The sequence below is a fragment of the Rhinolophus hipposideros genome, assembly GCF_964194185.1.
Source record: "Rhinolophus hipposideros genome assembly, chromosome: 19".
NCBI classification, from domain to species: domain Eukaryota; kingdom Metazoa; phylum Chordata; class Mammalia; order Chiroptera; family Rhinolophidae; genus Rhinolophus; species Rhinolophus hipposideros.
Window position 1 is genome coordinate 4,438,966 of NC_138065.1, and position 23,773 is coordinate 4,462,738.

At 41.9% G+C, this 23,773-nt stretch overlaps 2 protein-coding genes across 6 annotated transcripts in view; both read right to left on the reverse strand.

The window, feature by feature from the left end:
- SETDB1 (SET domain bifurcated histone lysine methyltransferase 1) overlaps positions 1–16,895 on the reverse strand; it is a 22,801-nt gene extending 5,906 nt beyond the window's left edge. The window contains exons 1-14 of one of the 5 annotated variants that reach the window (XM_081024707.1): positions 16,811–16,895; positions 15,332–15,602; positions 14,409–14,560; positions 9,689–9,723; positions 8,970–9,069; positions 8,212–8,337; positions 7,840–8,041; positions 6,965–7,038; positions 5,498–5,688; positions 4,617–4,746; positions 3,780–3,954; positions 3,536–3,694; positions 2,236–2,922; positions 1,663–1,779 (exon numbers count right to left, since the gene is read on the reverse strand). In XM_081024707.1, coding sequence (XP_080880833.1) covers positions 1,663–1,779; positions 2,236–2,922; positions 3,536–3,694; positions 3,780–3,954; positions 4,617–4,746; positions 5,498–5,688; positions 6,965–7,038; positions 7,840–8,041; positions 8,212–8,337; positions 8,970–9,069; positions 9,689–9,723; positions 14,409–14,560; positions 15,332–15,591 — 2,408 coding nt within the window. In that variant the 5' untranslated portion in view covers positions 15,592–15,602; positions 16,811–16,895. Of the gene's footprint in view, positions 1–1,662; positions 1,780–2,235; positions 2,923–3,535; positions 3,695–3,779; positions 3,955–4,616; positions 4,747–5,497; positions 5,689–6,964; positions 7,039–7,839; positions 8,042–8,211; positions 8,338–8,969; positions 9,070–9,688; positions 9,724–14,408; positions 14,561–15,331; positions 15,603–16,627 lie in introns of all 5 variants that reach the window. The other 4 variants (XM_081024710.1, XM_081024709.1, XM_081024706.1 and 1 more) reach the window with 4 other exon arrangements.
- Positions 16,896–22,773: 5,878 nt separating this feature from the next.
- On the reverse strand, positions 22,774–22,941 carry CTXND2 (cortexin domain containing 2; the record flags this gene model as incomplete). The annotated part of the gene is made up of 1 exon (XM_081024616.1): positions 22,774–22,941. One exon carries the CDS (start codon positions 22,939–22,941, stop codon positions 22,774–22,776), a length of 168 nt encoding a protein of 55 aa, XP_080880742.1.
- Positions 22,942–23,773: the final 832 nt, after the last annotated feature.

Genomic DNA, 23,773 nt, shown 5'->3' on the forward strand with positions numbered 1-23,773 from the left:
CACACGGGGTGCTCGCTGAGAACTGAGGGGGTGATGATGACCCAGTTTTAGAGCGACCAGGAAAGGTTTCTCTGAGGAGGTGAGAACAGAGCTGAGAGGGCTCAAGGTTAAAGAAGATAAGTACGCAAAGGACAGTGGGAGGATGCCAAGAAGAGGGCACAGTATGTACAAAGGCCCTCGAGGTAGGCTGGCAAACACTAGGTGAACTGGATCCGGGAACTGAAGAGTATCAGAGTGGTTGGAACAGTTCTGGAGGGAGAGAGATAGGAAGAGGCAAGATAGTAGTGTCTTGTGACCCAAGATTAAGAGAATAAAATCCGAGGTATCGGCGAGTTTTAAGTAGGGGAGTGACATGTTATTTGTGGTTATTTGAGAACATTTTTATGAAACATTTCAAACAGGTAAAAAAGATACAATGAATACTTACCTGCCACCCAGCATTATCAAGTCTAAACATTGTTACAAGATTCAAATATTTTGTTTGTAACAAAAACATAAATGATACAGTGATGCAGCTAAAGCTAGTAACTGTCTTTTCCTGTTTAGTTTTCAATGTATCAATCTCCTTTGAAGATACTCAGACACAGCAGGTTTTCTATCAAACTGTTTATTTTCCCAAAAGCTCTTGCAGCCAGGTCTGGCGCTGTCATACCCGCTGTTCCCTATACTCAGCAGTCAGCCTGGAAGCCCCCTTTTCCTTCATTATCATCTGTGGGATTTTCCTCACCCCCCTTTTGAGTTGGATCCTATTTGCTCGATCTGTATGAGTTCCTCGTCTCTCTTTACTTTATTCCCTCATTTTGGTAAATATTTCGTAACTTCTGAGAAGGGAAGTGATGGAAAATTTTGAGGTATTTCATGTTCTAAAATACGTCGTTAGCCTGCTTTAACACTCAACTGACAGTCTGCCCGGGTTTAGAACTCTGGGTTAGAAATAATTTCCCTGAGAATTCTGAAAGGATTGCTTAATTGCTATCCAGCTTCCAATGATGCTTTGGGAAGGCTGAAGTCATTTTGAGTCTCTTTTTTGTGTGTGATCTATTTCTCTTCTCTAGAAGCTTTTAGGATTTTCTTCTTGTCCTCAGTGTTTTTATTATCATGTGTTTTAGTGCAGGTCTATTTTCATCTATTACACTGGGACCTGACTGGCCCTTTCAATTTGGAAACAGACTCTTCAATTATAGGAAAATATCTGCATTATTTCATTGATGCCCTTCTCCTCTCTTCTCCTATTCTTTCTGCTAATTATGTATCTTGAGTACTAGACTTATTAGTTCACATACTCTTATGTAACCACTCTCCTCTTTCCATGACCTGTTCTTCTCGAGCACACATGCTGGCTCTGCCAACCTCCACTCAATTTCTGGTTGGAGAGCCTAGGGCAATCTGTTAGGACATTCACACAGCTATAAAATTAAGATCACCTTTGACCACGACAGAAAATTACTAAGACACTTTTCAATCATTCTATGTCTTCATTTCAAGGAAAGCACAAGGGAGAAACACGAGCTGGGATTTCAGTAAATAAAATTTAATTGATAAAATACCTGTTTTGGTTACTCTATTTTTGGTTCTAAATTTTAGAATTCTGATGGTTCCTACAAGCATAGAAAACCAAGAACGTGCCCCTCAGTCTGAGGTGCTGTACTTTCTCCTACTTACCCGGTGGGCAGACACTCCTCCAGCCTCTTGTACTGGTAGCCAGAGTTGGGGTTGGTTTGGCCGCCAGGGGTGCAGGCTGTAGCCTGGATAGTTAGCTGGTGGCAGGCGCACTTGGACCTGTACACGATAGAAGGTATGGCAGCTAGAGCTGTGAGGTTTTCTTTAGAGGCAAGAAGCACTGATAAAAGGATGGGGTTAAGACGGGGAAATTTCTTTTTCTCCTCTCATACATGTAAATGAGAAAGGCAAAGATGGAGTAAGCATATGACAAAGTGAGAATAAGACAGAGACAGATGACAAAATTGAAAGCATGGCGGAGGGAAGCAAAAGAAGAGGAGAATCAGAGACAGAAACACACACCTGTGCCCAGGGTTATGCAGTGGGGACAAGGCAACCCCAATGCCTCTATCTCATAGTTTTCATGGAGGCCTCAAGGCAGTTCGGCTGAGGAATGAGGTAAAGGCAGGTGGGGAAAGGGAAAAGGGATGCAGACATAAGGCACTGGAAAAGGTGGAAAGAAAGGCAATGCCAAAACAGGTGGAGGCAGGGCCAGCAACAGCCCGCCCGACTCACTTGTCCCGACACCCGTCCTTGCAGTCACAGCCAACCAGGAATTCAGGGCCCGTGTTAATGAAAACACCCTTGCCGGGGATTCGTTCCTTGCTGTAGGCCACCTGGGGCGGGGGGGTTGTGTCAATCTCATTGACACAAGATAGAGGAACGTCTTCTTTCCCATAGGTGATGTCCAAAATATAGTAAAAAGGCTTAAAGGGCTGAAACTTCCGGTCCACAAGAACGTACGGATCCAAACAGAACATCTCCAGGAAGAGAAAGTCACAGCCAGTCTCAAACAGGTAGCGTTCGATTTCCTGCATTGTCCGAAGGCAGAGGCCACAGGGTGTCTTATAGATAACATGGAAGCCCATCTTGCGGTTCACTCGGCGCCGGGCTGTCATCCGCCGGAAGTCATAGAGCAGTGGGACGAGCAGAGGGTTCTTGCCCCGGTACTGCTCACTCCTTATAGGTCTGACTCGCGACAGACAAGTATAGCTGCAGACGTGAGGTAAGTAGAAAAGCTTCTCCATGGGGGCGCGGTAGGAGGGCTCTGCCGGGGCCCGCTCCAGCATGCCGTGGAATGCTGGGAAGGCGGGGAGGGCTGGGAGGGCTGGAGGTGCTGAGGGAGCGGGGGGTACGGGGGGTGCTGGGGGCGCCGGAGGCGCCAGGGGTGCCGGGGCAGTGGTTGTTGAGCCTAACGGTGATCTGAAAATGAAATGCAAGATCAGGTAAGAATGCAACAGGGTCTATCTGTTACATAATTACTCCCACCCCACGCCGGCTAAACCACTTCTTGAATCTTTCAAACAGCTGTGCTCTTGAAGCTGAAGATGACACCAGATTTTCCTATGCCTTGCCAAAAGACCCAGACAAGGGAACATCCTGGTTAATATTCACTGACCCATAATACCTCTATCTCAACAGTGTATCTTTTCCTAACAGTGTTTTTGCCTGTGAATTATAGAAGTCGAGTCCAGTCTTCTACCAATGCTCTTTTTCCTGCTACGTGTCCTATAAATGTCCTTATGAACTCCCACGGTTCAAGGAAAGAGGTTGTAGTGTTCCTTTTTTATTGTGCCAATGATGACACCAGACTCAATGAGAAGTTTAACAAATGACTTTCTTGGCACCCAGTTTCTAATTCAATTATTTTTATGTTCTGTTTCTTGGAAGCTTCCAAGGTTAAAGCTTTTGTTTCAAGTCCAAACTCTTCACTGTAATAGCCTTAACAAAGCCCCTTGGAGCCAAGGAAGCTCCCTAGAAGGGACCATTCATTTCATACTGCCAGCCCCCCACAGAGCACCTGAGATTTTCTCACCTAAATGTCTGGTTGATCCCAGGTTTCCCACCAGGGACATTTTCACTGAGTGCAGGGGATGTAGGGGAGGAATGACCAGAGCCCACAGATCCTGGACGGAAAGACGTGCTCTTTTTGGCTACCTGCTTCCGTGATTGGGCAAGCTGGCTTTCCAAGCTTCTGGGAGATTAGAGATCATATGGTAAAGGATACAGAAAATACGAAAGATGAAAGAAACTGGCCAAAAAGAAGGACTAGCACTCACTCAGTGTCACCTGCCTGGGGGGACAGAGGTGGAGCCGGTGGGGCAGGTGGGGTGGGTGTAGCAGGCGGGGCGGGTGGGGCTGTAGGTTGTGGGAGCTCCATTGGCTTAAACTGGGTGCCGGTACTGGTCAGATCCTGGGTATACTGGACCACAGGGCCTTTGCTCCTCACAGCACCTACAGGAAAAAGGACATGGATCACTGAGAAGATCACAGTGTCACCTGTTTTCATGCACACACCTGATCCTCAATTTACATAATATAAAAAAGCAAAAATGGAAACATTCTGAGTGAGTGCTAAGACTGTCAGTTCCCAATCTTTATACAATGAGTGGGGAAACTGGCACAGCCTGGCTTTGACTTACACAATAAGACTTTCTCTTCCTGCCTCAGACGATTTATGGTAGTGATGCTATTTTGGTGAAAACTTTCAAAAATATGTTCTTTGATCAACTAGTGTAGCGAGGAAAAAAAAAAAATCAACCAGGAAGTATGCCAGGAACACATAAAAACAAAAACAGTTTGGGCTATAAAATGGTGACCACAGATAACAAAACACAGGTGATCCCCCTGTGAGTACCAGAGGCAGCTACCACCAACACCCCTAACCTAAGCCAGTTGTTTCAGATTTTATGTGGTTGTTTAGAACGAATCAGAGCCACAGCATGTGGACGCAGCACCACAAATCCATCACCACTACTGGGGACAACTCAGGGCACACGTCCTGTTTCCAATGAGTCAGTAGTATCATCCTGGTAAACAAAGGATAGCCGTTGTATATAATCTCCTTGGCTGGTGTGTGCGTTTCTTCCCTCCCCCAGGGTATCTTTCAGGCATACCCATATTGGGACGTGTCCGAAGCTGTCCCCCTTGCTTCTTCTCCAGTGTAGAGGCCGAGGATGTCTTCATGCTGAACATGGGCTCCAGCCGTGTAGAGCCTCGGTAGATCCATTCACATCTTTTGTCATCCTGGGAGATTGGGAGGAGGGAAGGGCGGGATTAAATGTGTTAAAGACTAGATTCTATCCCGTCATTTGCATAGAATATACACCATGTGCCTGCCTCCTCAGGGAAATCTCCCTGAAGTGCCCTGAATTCTTCATCTCGTCAAGAAACTGATGTGCTGGGCTCCATGCTAGGCATCAGAAACGTGAACTAGAAAAACATGTATTCCTTGTTTAAGAAATCTCAGGAACGATAGATGTTTTTACTGAGTATAAGAAACATGACCAGGATCATACCTTAGGAACAAAAAGCTGGGATAGCTCAGTGAAGAAAAAGGATTCTAAGTAAGGCGTGAGAGGGGAGAAAAGGATGGGTACGTAAGGTCTAAGAATTAACTTGGGTTTTGAAAGATCATCAGGACCTCCAATTCCTGATCCCTCCTTCTCTGTCCCTCTACCAAATCCTAAGCACAGACAAATGGAACTAGCTGCTTTTTCTGTACCTACATGCAACGTGGCTACTCCTAGAGGAAAAAAACAAAAAAAAAACCCCACCACCATGCAGATGGTATCTCAATTAAATCCAGGGAATTTATTTTCAACCACCACCCACAGAAGAACACAAAGGACACAGCAAAATTTGACCCAAAGCAGTGAGAACAGATAGGAGGACAAGAAAGAGGGAAGCTATGACGTTTGACAAAACCGCCCTCGTTGTTGTCTCTCATGCGCCTCAGTCCACCCGGACCCTCCAAAACTCTAGGGGAGAACAGTACCAGGAAGAGGATCCTGACCAGGCTGCCGTCCACCTCCTCCACTCGGGACTTCCACCACGTGCCCTCCCACTCAGTCTTGATAAGCTGGCCACTCTTGAGCAGCACCATGGGTCGGTTGGGGTAAGCGGTGATGTACTCCTCTATGAAGTCTCGGCAGGAGATGTCTTCTATGTCCTCCCACGTCTTTTTCACTGTCCCAAGAAAGAAGGCGGGCTGAGAGAGGGCAGGTAGGGCCCGTCTCACAGGAAAAGCTGGTTGGCAAGGAGATGTTTGCTATTTCTTCAGTTGGGAGGGACAGAAAAATAAATGAAGAAATCGTAACCTGAAGGGGTGCAAACCTAAGATCACCAAACAGCATCGAACCTCCTTGTGTAAATGATCACACAAATCAAGTGCGATCTTATAGGTCACACTAAATATAGGTTGAGTCACTCGTCTCGGAAAAATGGATGTTTCTCCTCAGAAAAATTCAAACGGAAATTCTTGCTAACTTGATATAAGTCTAGAAGTAAATCAAAAAGATCAGGTGGCATCATGAAATGGATTGAAAACAAAACGTCGTCCTTCCCATTCTCTATCAGGCTTCTAAGGAACCCTGAAAGCATTTACTGTCATGTTATGTGGAAACAGCAGCATTAGTTGACTCTTCTGCAATTAAAAAATGTTGCTTCTGTAGGAGTCTGTCCCCAAGCCACTCACAAGTGTAGGGGACAGCATAAAGCCTCCATTAACATAGCTTCTGTAGAAAGCACTACGCCGACCACAGATTTATATACATGTCAGACAAAGCATGAGACCAGGAAAGCAGTAATGTCGTCTCAAACCTAATCACTTAGAAAAGAAATCAAAACATTTCTACAATATGAGTATCCACCCAAGGTCAGGCCTGACCTTCCAGTGTTTCACTCTTTGGCTACAGAGACCCAGCACCAGAGACGAACAAATAAAACTGTATCTCCCAAAGGGCATTAACACTTTTGCTGCAATGTTCAGGTACGTTTTCCTATGGCTTGCACTATCAACAACAAAGACAGTTTGTGTGTCATATTGTGTAACATTTTATAATAAATTTTTTATGTCATCAATGCCATTAGATTCTTATTTATACTTACATCTAATTGATGCCAGTTAGTATGTTTATGTTTTGCTAAAATTCAATACAATGGTAAATTTATTACCATATAACAAAGATTTAAAATAAAAATAATGTCATTAATGTATAATGCAGCTCAAAATGTTATTATTAAATGCATAAAATAGTCGAGATATCAATTTTTTTATTTTTTGTGGATTTTTGACACATTTTGAAAGAAAAAAATTTGAAATTAACGCAGTGAAAAGGTTTAACCAAACTTTTGCTCTTTGGGACTGAAGTATCAAGAATACTAGGGATCTTCAACTGGGCGTCTTCGAAGAAATACAAGGAAGACAGTCTACACCACTAAGGAAGAGAGAAAACACACTCACGTGGCCGGCAAATGGGATACAGTTCAGACTGTGTGACGTAGGAAGCGTAGCCATCATCAAAGAAAATGAGAAACCTGTAAGGAAAACAGTGATGGCAGAAAGATCAGGGGGTCATATTTAACAAGGACCTATAGACATTATCTTATCTTAGACTCCACTCCTGTGGCTCAAACAGAACACTCTTCAGAGGAGGTGTTCCAGTCTACTACTTTCTCCCTGTTATTCTTTCTTCCCACCCCAAGAGTTAAGGATACTCTCTTGGGCAGCCGGATGGCTCAGGTGGTTAGAGCACGAACGCTGAACAACAGAATTATCAGTACAATTCCCACATGGGATGATGGGCTGCGCCCCCTACAACTAAGACTGAAAACAGCGACTAGACTTGGAGCTGAGCTGTGCCCTCCACAACTAGATTGAAGGACAATGACTTGACTTGGAGCTGATGGGCCCTGGAGAAACACACTGTTCCCCAATATATTAAAAAATAAAATAAAAATTCTCCCTTAACCTAAGCAACATACGCCCACTTTTCCAAAAGCTATTCTTGTTCCACTATCAGATTCCTATTCCGAAAACCATTTGGTCTCCACTTTTATTTCTTGATTTCTAAGGATTCCCTATTTCCCTATTAATCAATCCTGAGTAGTCTCCTAGATTTCTAAGTGTTGTCCTTGAGAAAGGTTAAAAAAAAAAAAAGGAAAAAAAAGGAGAGAGAGAGAATCACCCGCATGACTCCTGTGGCAAAGAAAGAGAAAGGGTTTCTGGCCACTGGGGACTAAGCACAAAGGCTAATTGTGAGATCTGGACTATGGCTTGAACAGGGCAGGTGCTGTGCTCCCGGCCTCCGCTCTCTTTCCAGTCCTCTGTCCAGGTACCTGAGCTTGTTTTTGACGTTTGGTGTCTCAGCTACAATGCCAGCATAGAGCCAGACCTGATTCCCGTCTTTGTACTTGGCCACCACTCGACTGCCCACATACAGCTTGTCAGCAGGAGGGTGGTAATCATAGGCAATATGGTTCCCCGACAGCAGACTCTTTCCCTTGTTGTCAAATTTCACCTTGTACTTCTTTCCTGGCCCTGAGGGAAAGGGAAAGATACACAACAAATGTTCCAAGCCATCAGTCTGTGGGTAAATCCTGGCTGCCGAGTGCGAGACAAGAGGCCTGGCTAAGGGGATGGACAGCAGTCGGTCTGTAATGGAGACCTGCAGGCTGCCTTTTGTGCGCTCCTGTGCAGGCTGAACATACCGACCGTCTGGATGGCAATGAGGGTTCCTTTGTGCCACGTCTTAGTTCTCTTCTTGCCCAGAATGCGCATGCTGACTATCAGGTCCCCGTCTTTGCTTAGTTCTCCGGGTATCTGACTCAAAGTCCCTGTGGAAGAAAGTAAAGGCATTCTAAAGAGACAGGACAGAGACTGGGGAGAGAATGGAGAAGAGAAGAGGGCAGTGAGGTAACCAGGGAAAACGTGGCCATCTTTGATCCTCAACTACTTTTGCTCTCTCTTGACCAAGGGCAGAAGCACAAGACATAGCTGACTCGTCTGTTACGCTAACAGGAAAAACTCGAATAATTGAAATTCGCATGTAATTCAAGAGCATCTCACTTCAACCAAATGTCTCCAACTCATTAACAGTATTACCTGCCACGCATGAAGTGCCAAGTAGCATTTATGCCACATTTTCCTGAAACAGCCCCATTCTACAAACAGAGCTTTCCTCAAACTGTTTTCTAAGTGTTTGAGTTCTTCTCCTCTCTGATCTCTATCTGGAAGGAGTCATGAGCATGAGCTAAAAAGGTATTTGGACAAAGCCATCACACCCTGGAAAATCAGTAGGCAAAAGACTTACATAGACAAGGAAAAACAAAATAAAAAATAATCTTATATTGACCTGTATAGCCCAACAGAGGTGAAGGATTTTTAGAAGCTAAAACAAAGGCAGTCACCCATGAAATCCCTGTAGGAGTTCTCCCCCATCTGTCTCGAAGCATCTCCTGACCCTAACCTTTATGGAGCTCCTGGGAACTGCTCTTCTTGTTGACGGCATCCATGAACTTCTGCACATCCTGAGCCGACTTCCGTAAGGCAGCCATCGCTTCACGGAGCTGTAAGGAAGGGCAGCAGGGAAACGAGTTTTAAAACAGTAGGATGGGTAAGGAACGACTTCATAGCTCAGTTGGTTAGAGCGTGGTGCTCTGAACAACCAGGTTGCCGGTTCGATCCCCACATGGGCCACTGTGAGCTGTGCCCTCCACAACTAGATGGAAACAACTACTTGACTTGGAGCTGATGGGTCCTGGAAAAACACACTTAAATAAATAAAAATTTAAAAAAAAGGAAAAAAGAAATGGCTTCAGAAAAAGAAATAACTTGTCTTCCAAGAAACAAAGTAGAATTAGTTATGTTTGAAGCTTACGGTTACTTTATCAGGCAAAACTGCCCTTTCTTATAAATTGGGTTCAGAACTCAGCTTTAGGATGCTGTCCTGGATGAACCTCACCTAGCTGGGCACTGCCAGATTCCACACTTGGTAGCAATCAGTGTGTGCACCTTTAAGTAACCTCTTTTGCAGTCTTACCACATCTGTTAGAGGACAACCCACAGGGTTGGTTACAGGGTGAATGATTATATGTCAATGGCTGAACTGACTGAACGGTCAGGTCAAAAGTGTCTCCCATTTTCATATTCTTATCTGTCCCCCTACCCCCACCAATTCCAACTCACCTTCTGGTCTTTTGGAGTTCTGCTCCCAGCGTCACCTGTGGATGAGAAAAACTCTAACGAGTGTAAGACACTTACACACAACAATTTCCAAGAAATCAAGAACGAAGCTACCTAAACGCATTACCGTGGAAATACTCTTGATAACAACTGCAAAGTAGATCCAGGTATACGTATCTACGTCAAAGTACCAAAAGAGTCCAGAGAGATACACAGCCAATAGGTGACAGTGCTTACCTGGGGTAAAGTACTGGGACAGGTGGCAGTCGGTGGGATTTTGGGTTTTGAATTTTTATAACAATAACTTACTCATGGATTAGCTGACTGACTTGAAAAAATGAGATGTGGTCGATAAATTAGGCAAAGTTGTTTATTCTTGAGTAGTGCTATACAGTAGGACTCCTTGCTCTGATGCTATAATAGAATTGCTCCACATCTGCACTGTCCCATCTGTTACCACACGGCTACTAAGCAAATGAAATGTGGCTAGTGCAACTAAGGAAATACATTTGAAATTTCATTTTTAAAAAACTTAAAAAAAAAATCAGGTATAATTCATATACCATAAAATGTACCGTTCTAAAATGTTAATTCAGTGCATTTCAGTATATTCATAAGGTTGTACAACTCACACCACTATCTAATTCTGGAACATCTTTATCACCCCAAAAAGAAAACCCACTAATGAGTATGGGGTTTCCTTATTGGGGTGAAAATGCCCATTAGCAGTAACTCTCCATTGCAGCATCTCGTCAGCCCCCAGCAACCACTCATCTACTTTCTGTCTCTATGGATCTGCTGATTCTAGACATTTCATGTAAATGGAGTCATACCACATGTGGGTCATCCCACGAGGGTCATTTTTGTTGTAGCATTTATAAAACACTCCAGTAGCAGAATACAAATTCTTTTCAAAGAGCACACAGGGATCATTCTCTACGACAGACAACATGCTAGGCTATTTAAAAAGTCTAAAGAAGCTTAAAAGGATTGAAATCATACAAAGTATGTTTTCTGACCACAATGAAATTAATTCAGAACAGAAAGAAATCTGGGAAATTCCCAAATATTTGGAAATCAATGTACTCCTCAATAATCCACTAGTCAAAGAAAAATCACAAAAGAAATTAAAAAATTGAGCTAAATGAAATATAACATATAAAAATTTATGAGACACAGTGAAGCATTGTTAAAAGGAAATTTATAGTTTTAAATATTTAAATTGGAAAGGAAGAAAGGTCTAAAATCAATAAGCTAAGCATCCACTTTGATAAACTAGAAAAGAGCAAATCAAACCCAAGTAAGTAGGAGGAAGAAAACAATAAAGATCAGAGTAGAACTCAATGAAATAGAAAACAGGAGAGAACACAGAAAAACAGTAGAGAAAAAATCAATGAACCCCCAAAATGGATCCTTGAAAAAGAGCAACAAAATTGATAAATCTTTAGCTAGACCAACCGAGGAAAAATAAGAGATCCAAATATAACCAATGTCAGGAATGAAAGAAATTACATCACTATAGAACCTATGAAAATTAAAAAGGATTGTAAGGGAATACTATGAACAACTATGACAATAATTTAGACAACTTAGATACAATGGACAAATTCCTAGAAAGACACAAACTAATAAAACCAATTGGAGGAGGAAAAGAATATCTAAGTAGACATATCAGGTAAAGAAAATAAATTAGTAATTAAAAACCTTTCCACAATAAAACAATGTAGTATCCTAGATTGGATCCAAGAACAGAAAAAGTCCAAAAATCAAATAAAGTATGGAGTTTAGATAAAACTAATGTACCAATGGTTGTTTCTTAGTTTTGACCAAGGTACCAAGGTAATATAAGTTATTAACATTAAAAGAAACTAGTGAAAGGTATGCAAGAACTCTCTGTACTATCTCAGTAATTTTTCTGTAAATTTAAAATTATTCCAAACTAAAAAGCTTATTTGAAAAAAAAAAACCTTTCCACAAAAAAAAGTCTAGGCCAAAATGGTCTCACTGCTGAATTTATCAAACATTTAAGAAAGAAATACCACAATTCCACACAAATGCAGAGGAAAGGAACACTTCCTAACATCTTATTACCCATATTACTGATACCAAACCCAAACAAACCAACAGCCTTCATGAACATAGGTTCAAAAATTCTTAACAAAATATTAGCAAATCTGAAACCACAACATGTAAAAAAGATTATACACTAAAATGAAGAGGAGGGGTTTATTCCCGGAATGCAAGGTTGGTTTAACATCCAAAAAATAATTAATACACCCTATTAACAGGATAAAGGACAAAAACCATAAGATCATCAGAAAAAGTAGCCGACAAAAATCTAAAATCCAATCTAGCTATGATAAAAAACACTCAGCAAACTAGGAATAGAAGCCACTTCCCTCAACCTGATAAAAGTGTTGCCACAAAAACCCTACAGCTCACATTATAATGCTTAAAGACCAAATGTTTTCCCTCTAAGATCAGAAACAAGGAAAGGATATGCTCGTAAAACGTTTACTCAACATTGTACTGGAGGTTCCAGTGAGTATAAGACAAGAAAAAGAAACAAAAGGCACCCAGATTAGAAAGAAAGAAGTAAAATTGACTTTATTTGCAGGTGACATGATCTAGAGTATAGAAAATCCTAATGGATCCACAAAAAGTTTCTAGAAGTAATAAGTGAACTTGATAAGGTCATAGGCTGCAAGATCAATACACAACACCAACTATATTTTTATATCCTAGCAACAACCCTAAAATAAAATTAAGAAAACAATCCCATTCACATTAGAATTAAAAAGAATAAACTCCTAATACTTAGGACAGATGTACCATGTTCATTCATTAGAGGACTCCCTATTAGTTAAAAAGGCAATACTACCCAAATTAATCTTTAGATTCAATACAGTTCATATTAAAAATCCTCGCCGGTTAAAAAAATTTTTTTTGGGGGGGGGGGGTAGAAACTGACAAGCTGTTCCTAAACTTTGGAATATACCCGTATATGAAATACAAATAAATTTGGAGGCTTTTCACTAACAAAGTGATTTTAATACTTACTCGTACTATAACCTATAGTAATTAACACAGGGTGGTGCTAGTATATAGACATTTATATCAATGTGATGAAGTAGATCCTGACATACATGGCCAGCTGATTTTTGACAAGGGTACCAAAGAACAGTCTTTTCAACAAATGGAGGTGGAACTGGATAGCCATAAACAAAATAAACAAAGCAACCTCAACCCTACCTTAAGAATGTTTAATCTTCTAAAGACACCAGTAAGAAAATGAAAAGACCATAATCTGAGAGAAAATGTTTATAAAATACTTGTATATCCAATAAATGAATTGTACCTAAACTATAAGTCTTCTAAGTCAATAATAAAAAGACATGGGCGGCTGGATGGCTCAGTTGTTTACAGTGCGAGCGCTGAACAACAGGTTTGCCGGTTCGATTCCCACCTGAGATGGTGGGCTGTGCCCCCTGCAACTAAGATTGAAAACGGCAACTGGACTTGGAGCTGAGCTGCGCCCTGGAGAAACACACTGTTCCACAATATTTCCCAATTAAAATAAATAAATAAATAAATAATAATAACAACAACAATAATAAGGCAATCTAATTTTTTTTGAAAGGCAAAATATTTGAATAGATGTTTCCCCAAAGACAATATATAAACAGCAAATGAATGTATTAAAAGATGCTTAACGTCCTTAGGGAAATTCAAACTACGATCACAGCGTGACAATACTACACACCCACTAGAATGGCTACAATAAAAGACAATACCACGCATTGACAAGGACATAGAGAAACTGGAACCCCACGCTTTGCTAGTGGGAATGTAAAATGGTATAGCCACTTTGGAAAACAGCATGGCAGTTTCTTAAAAACTGAAACATACACTTGTCATAACACCTAGCAATTCCACTCCTGGTAGAATACCCAAGAGACATAAAACATAATGTTCACACAAAGATTTATACACAAATTTCACAGCAGCATTACTCATAATAGCCCAAACTGGAAACAATCCAAATGTTTATCAATTGAGGAATGAGTAAAACCATGTGCAATAGCTATGCAATGAAATATCATTCAGCAGAAAAGGAACAAACTACTGACACATGCAACGGTATGGATGAACCTCGAAAACCTGATGTCAAGTGACAAGCCAGACACACCACAGAAGACATATTGTGATTCTATTTATATGAAATTTCTAGAAAAGACAGAACTTTACGGAAAGAAAGCAGATCAGTGGTTGCTGGGGTAACAACAGAGACTGCGCACACAAGCACGAGGCAATGTTTTGGGGTGACACAAGTGTCCTAAAACTAAATTGTGCTGAAGTTTGCATTACTGTATAAATGTACTAAGATGCACACTGTACACTTACAGTGGGTGCAGTTTATCGTATATAAATTATACCTTTAAAAAACTATTAAAAAATAGATAAAACCAAACAATGTACTGTTTTGGGATATATACATAGGTGCTAATGCCACCTATAAAAAGAAAGGAGGCTAACCAATCAGGAAGTAGCGTGTAGGAGACACTATGATACTAACAACATTCCATTTCTTCCTGTATCAGACAAGTCCAACGGTTTGGAATATGGAGTCAGTGACAGTGGTTTCTCCTCTCTTCCATCTTCTCATCTTCTAGTGTTTCAATTTCAATTCTGAGACTTTCCGATCCACAACTTCATCTCTTACCTGAATCAATACTGAGGACATCATCATCTTCATCAGGAATCTCAATTATTTCTGTAGGCCGGGAAGCTTCATCCTCGGAGCTACTGTCCCGGTACTGTAGTCCCAGTTTGGAGTAAAAGTCCTTCACCAAAGACTCACAATTAGTCACTGCCCTAATATTGGAACACATGTAGAAAAGGTCAGTAGGTGTAGGAGCCACTCGAATTTATATATATTTAAGTATATGCTGACCTCAATGTAAACAGCCATATTCCAAAGCATCTCTGTTTAGAATAGAATGCTTTTCCCATAGAAAAACGTTTCAGTAGTGGTTTCCAGACTAGTTCCTCAAAAATCCACAGTAAGCCCAAAATATGGTCCTTTTAACCACATCTCATCATCTACCTTGTTATTTGAAAATGTGTCCTAAGTGACAACCAGGCTCCAGAAATAAATCTCCTAGGGCCCTAGGACCTTAGTAATGCTCCAGTTACATAAGACAGTAACTCTTCACAATCCTCACTCCTCAGTTGATCTTAACTAAGAAAACAAAGCACTTGTTCTGAAGTAGAGCGCAAGAGGAAGAAGGGAAGGAACTCAAGACCTGGCCCCTACTTCCGATCACATATGAGGCTCTGATAGACGAATATTCTATATACCGAGGGTGCCAAAAAGATGTATACACATGACTTTTGTTATCAGTCTATATTGACTATTACAATTTTAATACCGTTTGTTCCTTTCTTAAAATGTATATACATTTTTTTGGCAGCCTCTGTATATGGATGGTGGTGAGGTAAGATATTGGACTCTAACCTTTGAGGCAGAGTCAGGTTTTGCACATCTGTACCTTGTAAACTATAAGGCGCATGACACGGTGTCATGAACAATTATACTTCAAAAATGTCTGTCAATGGAGAGATTTCCTCCCATGTAGTCCTCACCTAGATGCATCATCAAAGAGCTGGTCAACATGGGCCACCTCAGATTCCTTCTGTATGACCCACGTCTCCAACTCTGCCAGCTGCTTCTTGCGCTGCTGTACACAGTCCATCTTTTCCAGTTCTTCATCGATGAACTGCCGCAGTTCTTCCATAGAGATGCCTAGCTCCTCAACCACTGCTTGCTGCAGCTCTGCAATCTCTTCGGACTCCACTGCAGCTGTGGCTGCATCCAACCCAAGGCACCCAGGGAGGGAGGACATGCTGTTGTCCTCTACATGGAAGAGAAAGCTAAAATTACCGCAGGAGGCATTATAACTGTAACAGAGAATTTTGGCCGCCTAATAAACCTCCTTTCTAGTCCTTACTTGTTATTCAAATATAGTTAGGGTTGATTCTGGGCTCTCGCCCCCTTCTGCACTATAAGATGCTGAGAATCTACAGGGTTCTCATCTTACGCGATCGACTTTAAGCCTGAGTAAGATTTAAAAGTTTGAGAGGGCATATACTGTACAACAGGGAACTACTGGAAATAATGTTTTCGGAAACTCAAGAGAGCCGATTTACAAAGATATAGGCATTCCTCATAGATATTGCGGGTTGAGCTTCCAGACATCTTAATAAAGCAAGTATTGCAAGAGAGTAATCTTTTTGCTGGTAGAGGATCTTTGCCTTCAATTTCTAAACAAAAGTAACACCTGTGAAGCGCAATAAAGTGCAATAAAAAGAGGTACGCCTGTATTTCTGTGACCTGTGTTCCTTAATGGATTAATGAGATACATCTTGGTTTGCACGCTATTGCCTAGCTTGAACAAATACCTCCAGTTGGAGAGGAGAGGTCGGTCTATCACTCACTGTTTTCTCTTTAATTAGTTGTTGAAATTTACTTTTTTAAGAGTCTATACTACTTAAGCACACAAAAGCTTGCAGCAACGAGATTTCTCCAAAGCAAGGGAAATAAAGCAACCTGGAATTAAAGGTGGCTACGTAAAACCTACAGTCCAAATCCAAATAACCCACACATTGACGTTAGCTGCTTTTCTGATCAAATGGTTAGAGCAAAAGTGATGCCAGTATGCCGGGGGAACCCCAATGCCAGTTCTCAGCGCCTCCACTTTTCCCTTTGCCCACATCCCGCCCCACCCGTGTGTTACCCATTGTAGGGGGTGCGTCCCACGCTCCTGCAAACCCAGCTCAACCCCGCCCCCGCTCGCCGCAGGGGCAAAACTTCCTTCCCACCCTCACCCGACCTCCTCCCACAAACAAAACATTCCAGACAAGCCCTTGGTTTCCAAATACCTCAGTTAACTTCCCCCACCTCCCTGCTTCCAGCTACAATAGCTCTTTTTCACCAACCAGACCCCAGACTCACGCCTCAGGGGTGGGCCTCTACGGGAGAGAACGAAAGAGAAAAGGGAGCAGGGGGAAGGTAAAAACGTGAGGGGAGGGAAAGGGAAGCAAAAGGGACGCCCGGAAGCAAACCTCAGGTGCCGTTCCGGTCCCGGCGACGGTAGCCTGACGGGGTCAAACCCAAAGCTTGCAGGACAACCCTCTGAGGCTAGGCAAATTCAGGCGAGTACGCATGCGTCAAAGCGAGCCGCCCAGGGCACACGTGAGAAGCGATTGGCAGAGTGAAGTGGGCGTGGTCTGGAATATATTACAGAAGCTCCGCCTCTTCCACCCCCTCCCCAACTGGTGGCAGCAATACTATTTGTTAAGTAAAGATTCAGTGGGTCCACACTCTTAGGTTTACATATTTTTCTCGCACTTTTACTGGATTTTGTTTTATTACGTAGGTCATACCAATTGTAACAAGTCGAGGAATAGCAAGATGTAATAAGAAAAACATGATAATATCCTCTCCTCTCTCATGGCTTAGCCACCACCCCTGCTCCTTTGAAGTAAAGTACTAGCTTAGTTTTCTAGGCTTGTAGGTACAAGGTCATGTGTGTGAAATTTTTTTGTAGTTTGTTTTGTTTTGCTTACATTTAACACGTGGACATCCCTTGAAGTCAATAAAAGGGATAAAATTTGTCTGACAGTTGCACAATACTTCAAAGTTTGTCTAAACCACGTTTAGAAATTTAAATTATTTTTAGTTTTTAGCCACTACCAGTAATGCAACAATAAAAATTAACATCCTTTTGAAGTAGTACTTTTATTTCTGTGGAAGAAATTCGACCGAATGGAATCTGAGTGTGGGGACAGAGCCAGAAGTGCAATTTCCAGGCTCTCGGCCTCACGTGGAAAGGTGCTGGCTCAGGTAGTAAATGGCCATCAACTGTGATTGGATGGCCATCAGCTGTGGCTAGTTGGCTGTCGACTGTAACCAGTGAGCCACTGGCCCCTAATATAACTGCCGTGGCTACGCTAGCAGCAGATGGGGGCTAGCAAGAGGATGGTGGCTGAGCTAGAAAGCGCAGATTGCAGTTAGCATGGCGGATTGCAGTTAGCAAGTGAGGTTGGTTGGCAGAGAGAAGTGGACGGCAGGTTGTGGATAGTGTGGCTCCTGCTTCCTGTGTCTCCAACCCAGCCGCCAGCGAGAATATAGTGGTATGACTCCCCTATCTGTGGCTCTGTGAGTGTTCCTTTTTGGCCTCACCATGTCCTGCGTTCTCATGTGGGGAGCGGGACTAGAGACCCAGCATGCCACCCTGTGTGTCACACAGGAAGCAGGAGCTGCAATCTGCTGTCTGCTTCTCTGTCAACCAACCCACCCCAGTTGGTAGCTACAATATGCCATCCACCTCTCTGCCAACCACCCAACACACTAGCATAGCCACAGCAGTTATATTAGTGGCTGATGGCTAACTGGTTACAGTTTATGGCCAACTAGTCACAGCGGGTGACCATCTACTCCCCGAACCAGCACCTTTCCACGTGAAGTCGAGAGCCTGGAAACTGCTCTCCAGGGGCTCTGTCCCCACAGTTTCTGTTAGTTAGATTCTTTCAGCTTTCTGACATGTGTGTGGGTGGTTTGGGGTAGAAATAAGGAATGGGGAATGTTGAAGAGAAACAGAAGCTATTTGGGGCATCATATTCCAGTCTGATTTCTTCATTGCTCTGAGAAGACGGAAACAATGAGACGTAGAAATCAGCAGTGGGATGCAGGAAGTGGCTTCTAAAAGCCTTGCACAACGGGGAAAGTTGTGAGAGATTCTAAATCGCTGGTCCCATTAAGGATGTACTAAATCAGAATCTGAATTTTAATAAGACCTCCAGGTAATTTGTTTGTTCACTAAAATACGAGAAGCACTATATGAAAGGCAAATTTGAGCTGTGTAATCCTTTCTAGGGCAGGGCCAAGATTTGGCTTTGTTTTTGTTAAGATCTGAAGACGAACTCTTGTTGGAGATGATTAGGTCCTGTTATAAATGACTCATTATTAAGTTGTACAAATTATTGACGTAGTTTATTGCCAGTTTCATAATATAAAGTCATAAATAACTGATAACACTAATTGGACTGTTCACGTTGGTGTGCTCAGCACATTCATTCCAGTAATCCACTGTGAAACATCACAACCATATGCTACTTAATACTTGACCATGAGAATTCATAGCCCAAGGGCCAAAACCCTGGAATGCCAAGTGATCCTTTCCCTACAACAGACTTAAGGGAAATTAGATCATAATCTAAAGGTTGCTGAGTGATCTCAGAATCAAAACAAAAGAAGAAAGGGATTAAAAACAAAGGGTTTCGGGCATCAAGAAAGTAATGTGAGGGCTGGCCCAGTGGCTCAGGTGGTTGGAGCTCTATGCTCCTAACCCTGAAGGCTGCAGGTTCGATTCCCACATGGGCCAGTGGGCTCTCAACCACAAGGTTCCTGGTTTGACTCCCTCAAGGGATGGTGGGCTGTACCCCCTACAACTAGCACTGGCAACTGGACCTGGAGCTGAGCTGCGCCCTCCACAACTAAGACTGAAAGGACAACTTGAAGCTGAATAGCACCCTTCACAACTAAGATTGAAAGGGCAACAACTTGACTCGGAAGAAAGTTTTGGAAGTACACACTGTTCCCCAATAAATTCCTGTTCTCCTTCCCCAATAAAATCTTTTTTTTTTTTTTTTTTTTTTTTTTAAGAAAGTAATGTAAAGGAGCAAAATGGGGTGGGTGAGGAGTGTGGTCACCTGGGAAATACATGTGTCATCTACAGGGAGCAGCTGCTACTTAGCTCCAGTTAATTTTTGTCCTGTGTGATAGATTCAATGTTACTGGATCTCCAATTTTTCAAGGGATTTTAAAAATTCATATTTTTCTATGAAAACTTTTGAGTTTTGAATGTTAACAACTAATTTAAAACTTTTGTAAAATACTCTGTAAGCCAGCACTTCGACTTCTAGGAATTAAACTACATACGGTTGAAATCGCATGCTTTTGAAATGATATGTGCTAAATTATCTTCTGCAACATTGTTTGAAATAGCAAAATATTTAGAAACAATAGAAATTTCCATCAGCAGGGGGTGGTTAAACAAATTATGGCACACCCAAACTCCTGCTGTGTTTTTAAAAAGGTTAAGGAAGCTCTTTGTGCGTTGATATGATGTGATCTTACAATTAAATGAGAAAAGCAGGTGCAGAATACGATACATAGCATGCTATTATTTGTGTAAACAGTGGCAACAATATACATATACCTAAAATATCACTGGAAGGAGACATAAGAAATTAACACTGGTTGTCTTTGAAGAGGGCAAATGGAAGGGTGGGGGCAAGAGTGACAGTAAGAGTTCTCACAGTGCACCATTTTATCCCTCTTGAATACTGAAACATGAAAGTAGTGTATTCACACATATTACATGAAAAAGAAAAAGAACAGAAAACTGTCTGGAAAGATACACATACATGCAAAAACAAACTACTTTAACAGCAGTTACCCCTGGAAGGAAGGATTAGGGAACAAGGCAGTGTGTAAGAATTTAGTGCATTTTTATCCTTAGGTAATAGTTTGAAAGCAATTTTTTTAACCGTGTGCATTTTGTTACTTTTATAACATAATTTGAAAATGTTGACTCAAAAAAACAAACAAGAGAAGCTAACGCCCACCCACCCACGCTTTGTAGGTTAACACTGGAAGGGGCCTGGCCCAGTACAACTTCTCTGCAGACCAACCGGATCTGTAGCTGACAGTTTAAGGGGGAGAGGTGTGTGTGTGAAAGGAATGCCTAAGGACATCGGATTGGCAGAGATAACGTGCGCAGTAAAACAAGATAGCGATTTGTGGGCGGCAACTTACTGAATCTTCACACAAGGACTATTCAGCCCCAGGGAGTAGAAATGCCCAGTCTCCTGAATAGCATTCACATTGGCCCTGTGTGACTTTGTCTTGACTTGTTCCTCCTTCTCTGCTTTCACCGATGGTCTACTTCTGAGTGATGTGTTTTTTTCTTAGGTAGGTTACCGGAGAAAGGAGGGTAACAGTCAGACCTGTGACTCTCTAGTGATTGCAGACTGATGCTCTTGTTAATCGTGTGTTTGTCCTGCATTTTAAGGGGTGTGGGAAACATTAATTTCTGAGGTTTTCTTTTGGGGGGCGCACACACTGTAGCCCTCATGTACTGACATCAATCTTAATCTGATTTTGTTTTACCCTGACTGTCACGTTACCCTGGATTTCTTTTCATTAAATCAGGGTACAAATCGTATTTCTCTCTCTCTTTCTCTTTCGTAAACACTAGTACCTTCATTGGAAGGCTTTGGTTCCCCTGCCTCCATTTTCGAATAATCCTGGGAATTTACTCTTCTCAATCCTGCTTCTAAGATTTGGGAACAGAAACAATGATCAAGTCTCTGCTAACAGTGTGTGGTTAGAGTTACGTCTCCGAACCATTTGGTATCAATGCTAATGCCTGGTCCAGCATTATGCTGTGGGTCCCTGTCTCCTCTAAAGTGACTTATAAGCTGGTCCAGGTCCCTGCCCAAGTCCCAGTGATGCTGCCCACTCAGATGCCAAGGCTATGGCTCTCTTAGGTCACTGTTACATGCTAGGTCACTGTTGCCTAGAACATATGGCTGAACTTGAACTTGAGAGCTTTAATCTCTATCACTTTCTCTGCCAGAACCAAGCCTCTTAAGCCAAACCTGTGTCAAGCCTTGGTCGGTGGTCTAGATGCTCCCTTTCCTTCTAGTGAATTCTCTTATGGACTTTCCCGCCAGTTGGCCATAGTCCACCCTACCAAATTTCCCTAACTTCAGACTTTGGAGAGTAGACTTCGCTTTTAAAAGTTCCCTGGGAATGAAAGTCATTGCCATCGTCGTCATCATCATCATCTTATATATTGGTGTCCTGTAATTGCCATAACAGATCACCACAAACTAAGTGGTTATGAAAACATAAATTTATTTTCTCACAGTTTTGGAGGCTAGAAGTCCAACCTCAAGGTGTTGGAGGGGCTGCACTCCTTCCAGAGACTCTGGGAAGAGTCCTTCCTTGCGTAGTCCAGTTTCTGGTGGTTCCAAGTAAGAGTTCTTGACCTTGACTGACTCCAATCTCTGTCTCTATCCTCTCATGGCCTTTCCCATTGTCTCCATGTGTCTTCTCTTCTGTCTTTTATAAAGACACTTCTCACTGGAATTAGGGCTCACCTGATAAACCAGGATGAGTTTATCTTGAGGCCCTTAACTTAATTATACCTGCAAAGAACCTTTCCCTAAATAAGGTCACATTCATAGGTTTCTGGGGGTGAGGACATGGACATATCTTTTTTGAGGGCCTATTTCCAACCTCTTAGATGTTATTTTATAGATGAGTAAATTTGGGGTGAAAGAGATTAAGGAAGTCACCCAAGGCGAATTACCCTTCTCCACCAGAGTCCACTTGAGAAGGGCAGAAGATTTTTATCACAGGACAATTGGTTCCTGCTAGCCTTACATTTGTGTAATGAAAGGGACTTCGTAGGACCCCCTCTGGGAGGGCTTCCAGCTTTAGGTGTGCCTTACCAAGCATCACGATAGTATATTACATAACAAAATTATGGCCAACTGTCTTATCTTAAGGACATGAGATCCTAGACAATTAAAACCCCTGGCCTTATTTTTTATTATTTTTTATTTTTATTATTTTTTATTTTTATTTTTTTTGGTTGTTGAGAGCCCACTGGCCCATGTGGGTATCGAACCGGCAGCCTTCGGAGTTAGGAGCATGGAGCTCTAACCGCCTGCGCCACCAGGCCGGCCCCCCTGGCCTTATTTTAATCAACAAGTTCAACCTTTCTCTGCCCCCGTTTTATAACCATTTCCTTGAAGAGGAACAATACAAACTGGCTTGTGTTTCATCCCTTTTATTATTCTCAACTCACCCTCATGTGCCTGTTGTGGAATACAAGAGTGAGAAGGCTGAAAAGTAGGGCAGCGAAATAATACAAAGTCTGGATCATAATCGTCCGTATAAAAGATTTTGAAGCTCCCGTGAAGGGGAGAGTCTACCAGGTGTTTCTCATAGTTCAGCTCAGGGATGGTTCTGTGGTTATGAAACTGGCCTTGTAGGGATTCTTCACCAACTTGGCACAGCGGAAAATCATCACTATGAGGAAAAGAAACAGAAGAACAACAAAGGTGATGGCAAAACCTTTGTCTACATCAACAGTGCTGGGCAGGCTTGAGTCATCCATGGGAACACACACCTCTTGACCTTGTCCAGCGGTAGCTACCTCCTCAGGTATCTCTTCAGATTTGTCATATTCCTAGACAAAGGAGGATAACACAAGCTTATTGGTTTGTATGTGTACGTGTATGTATATATTTTATTAATAACACTATTTATATTTTGGCTTTGCCAAAAAAAAATCAGAAAGATTTATTTAAGGAGCACTTATGAAACTGGTAAAGTTAGTATAGGTGACTTTCAAGCTATACACACACATAAAAGTATTCAATATTTAGAGACTTACTCCAAGGCAAAACACGAGCCAATATGTATAACTCAGAAATCAACTGGGGCTTCCTTGCCCTAGAAGATCCAGGGAAAGCTGTGTTGAACACCCCAATAATGGATTAAATCCAAATTCTTCTCTAAGAGTTTTTAAAAATTTTAAGAGTGTGTATTGTTGACTGATTTGTTGTGGAGTCTTGACTTACTGGATATGAACATAAAATTGTTTTGTTTTTTTCTAATCACTATGTTTAGCTCTGCTATCATTCCCATCTCTTAATGAAAAATCAGGTACTTCCTAGAAGTCATCAATTTAAGTTATTAAAATTGAGTCCACTAAAATCATATTGAAAAGAACGAACTCAGAGGACTCCCACGTCCTTATCGCAAAACTCACTACAAAGCTACAGTTATTAAGTTATTAAACAGAGTGGTATTAGCATAAGGATGACATAAAGGTCAATGGGCTAGAATTGATAGTCCAGAAATAAACTCATATATCTATTGTTGACTGTTTTTGATTAGAGTGCCAACACCAATCAATGAGGAAAAAAAAATGGTTCTAGGACAAC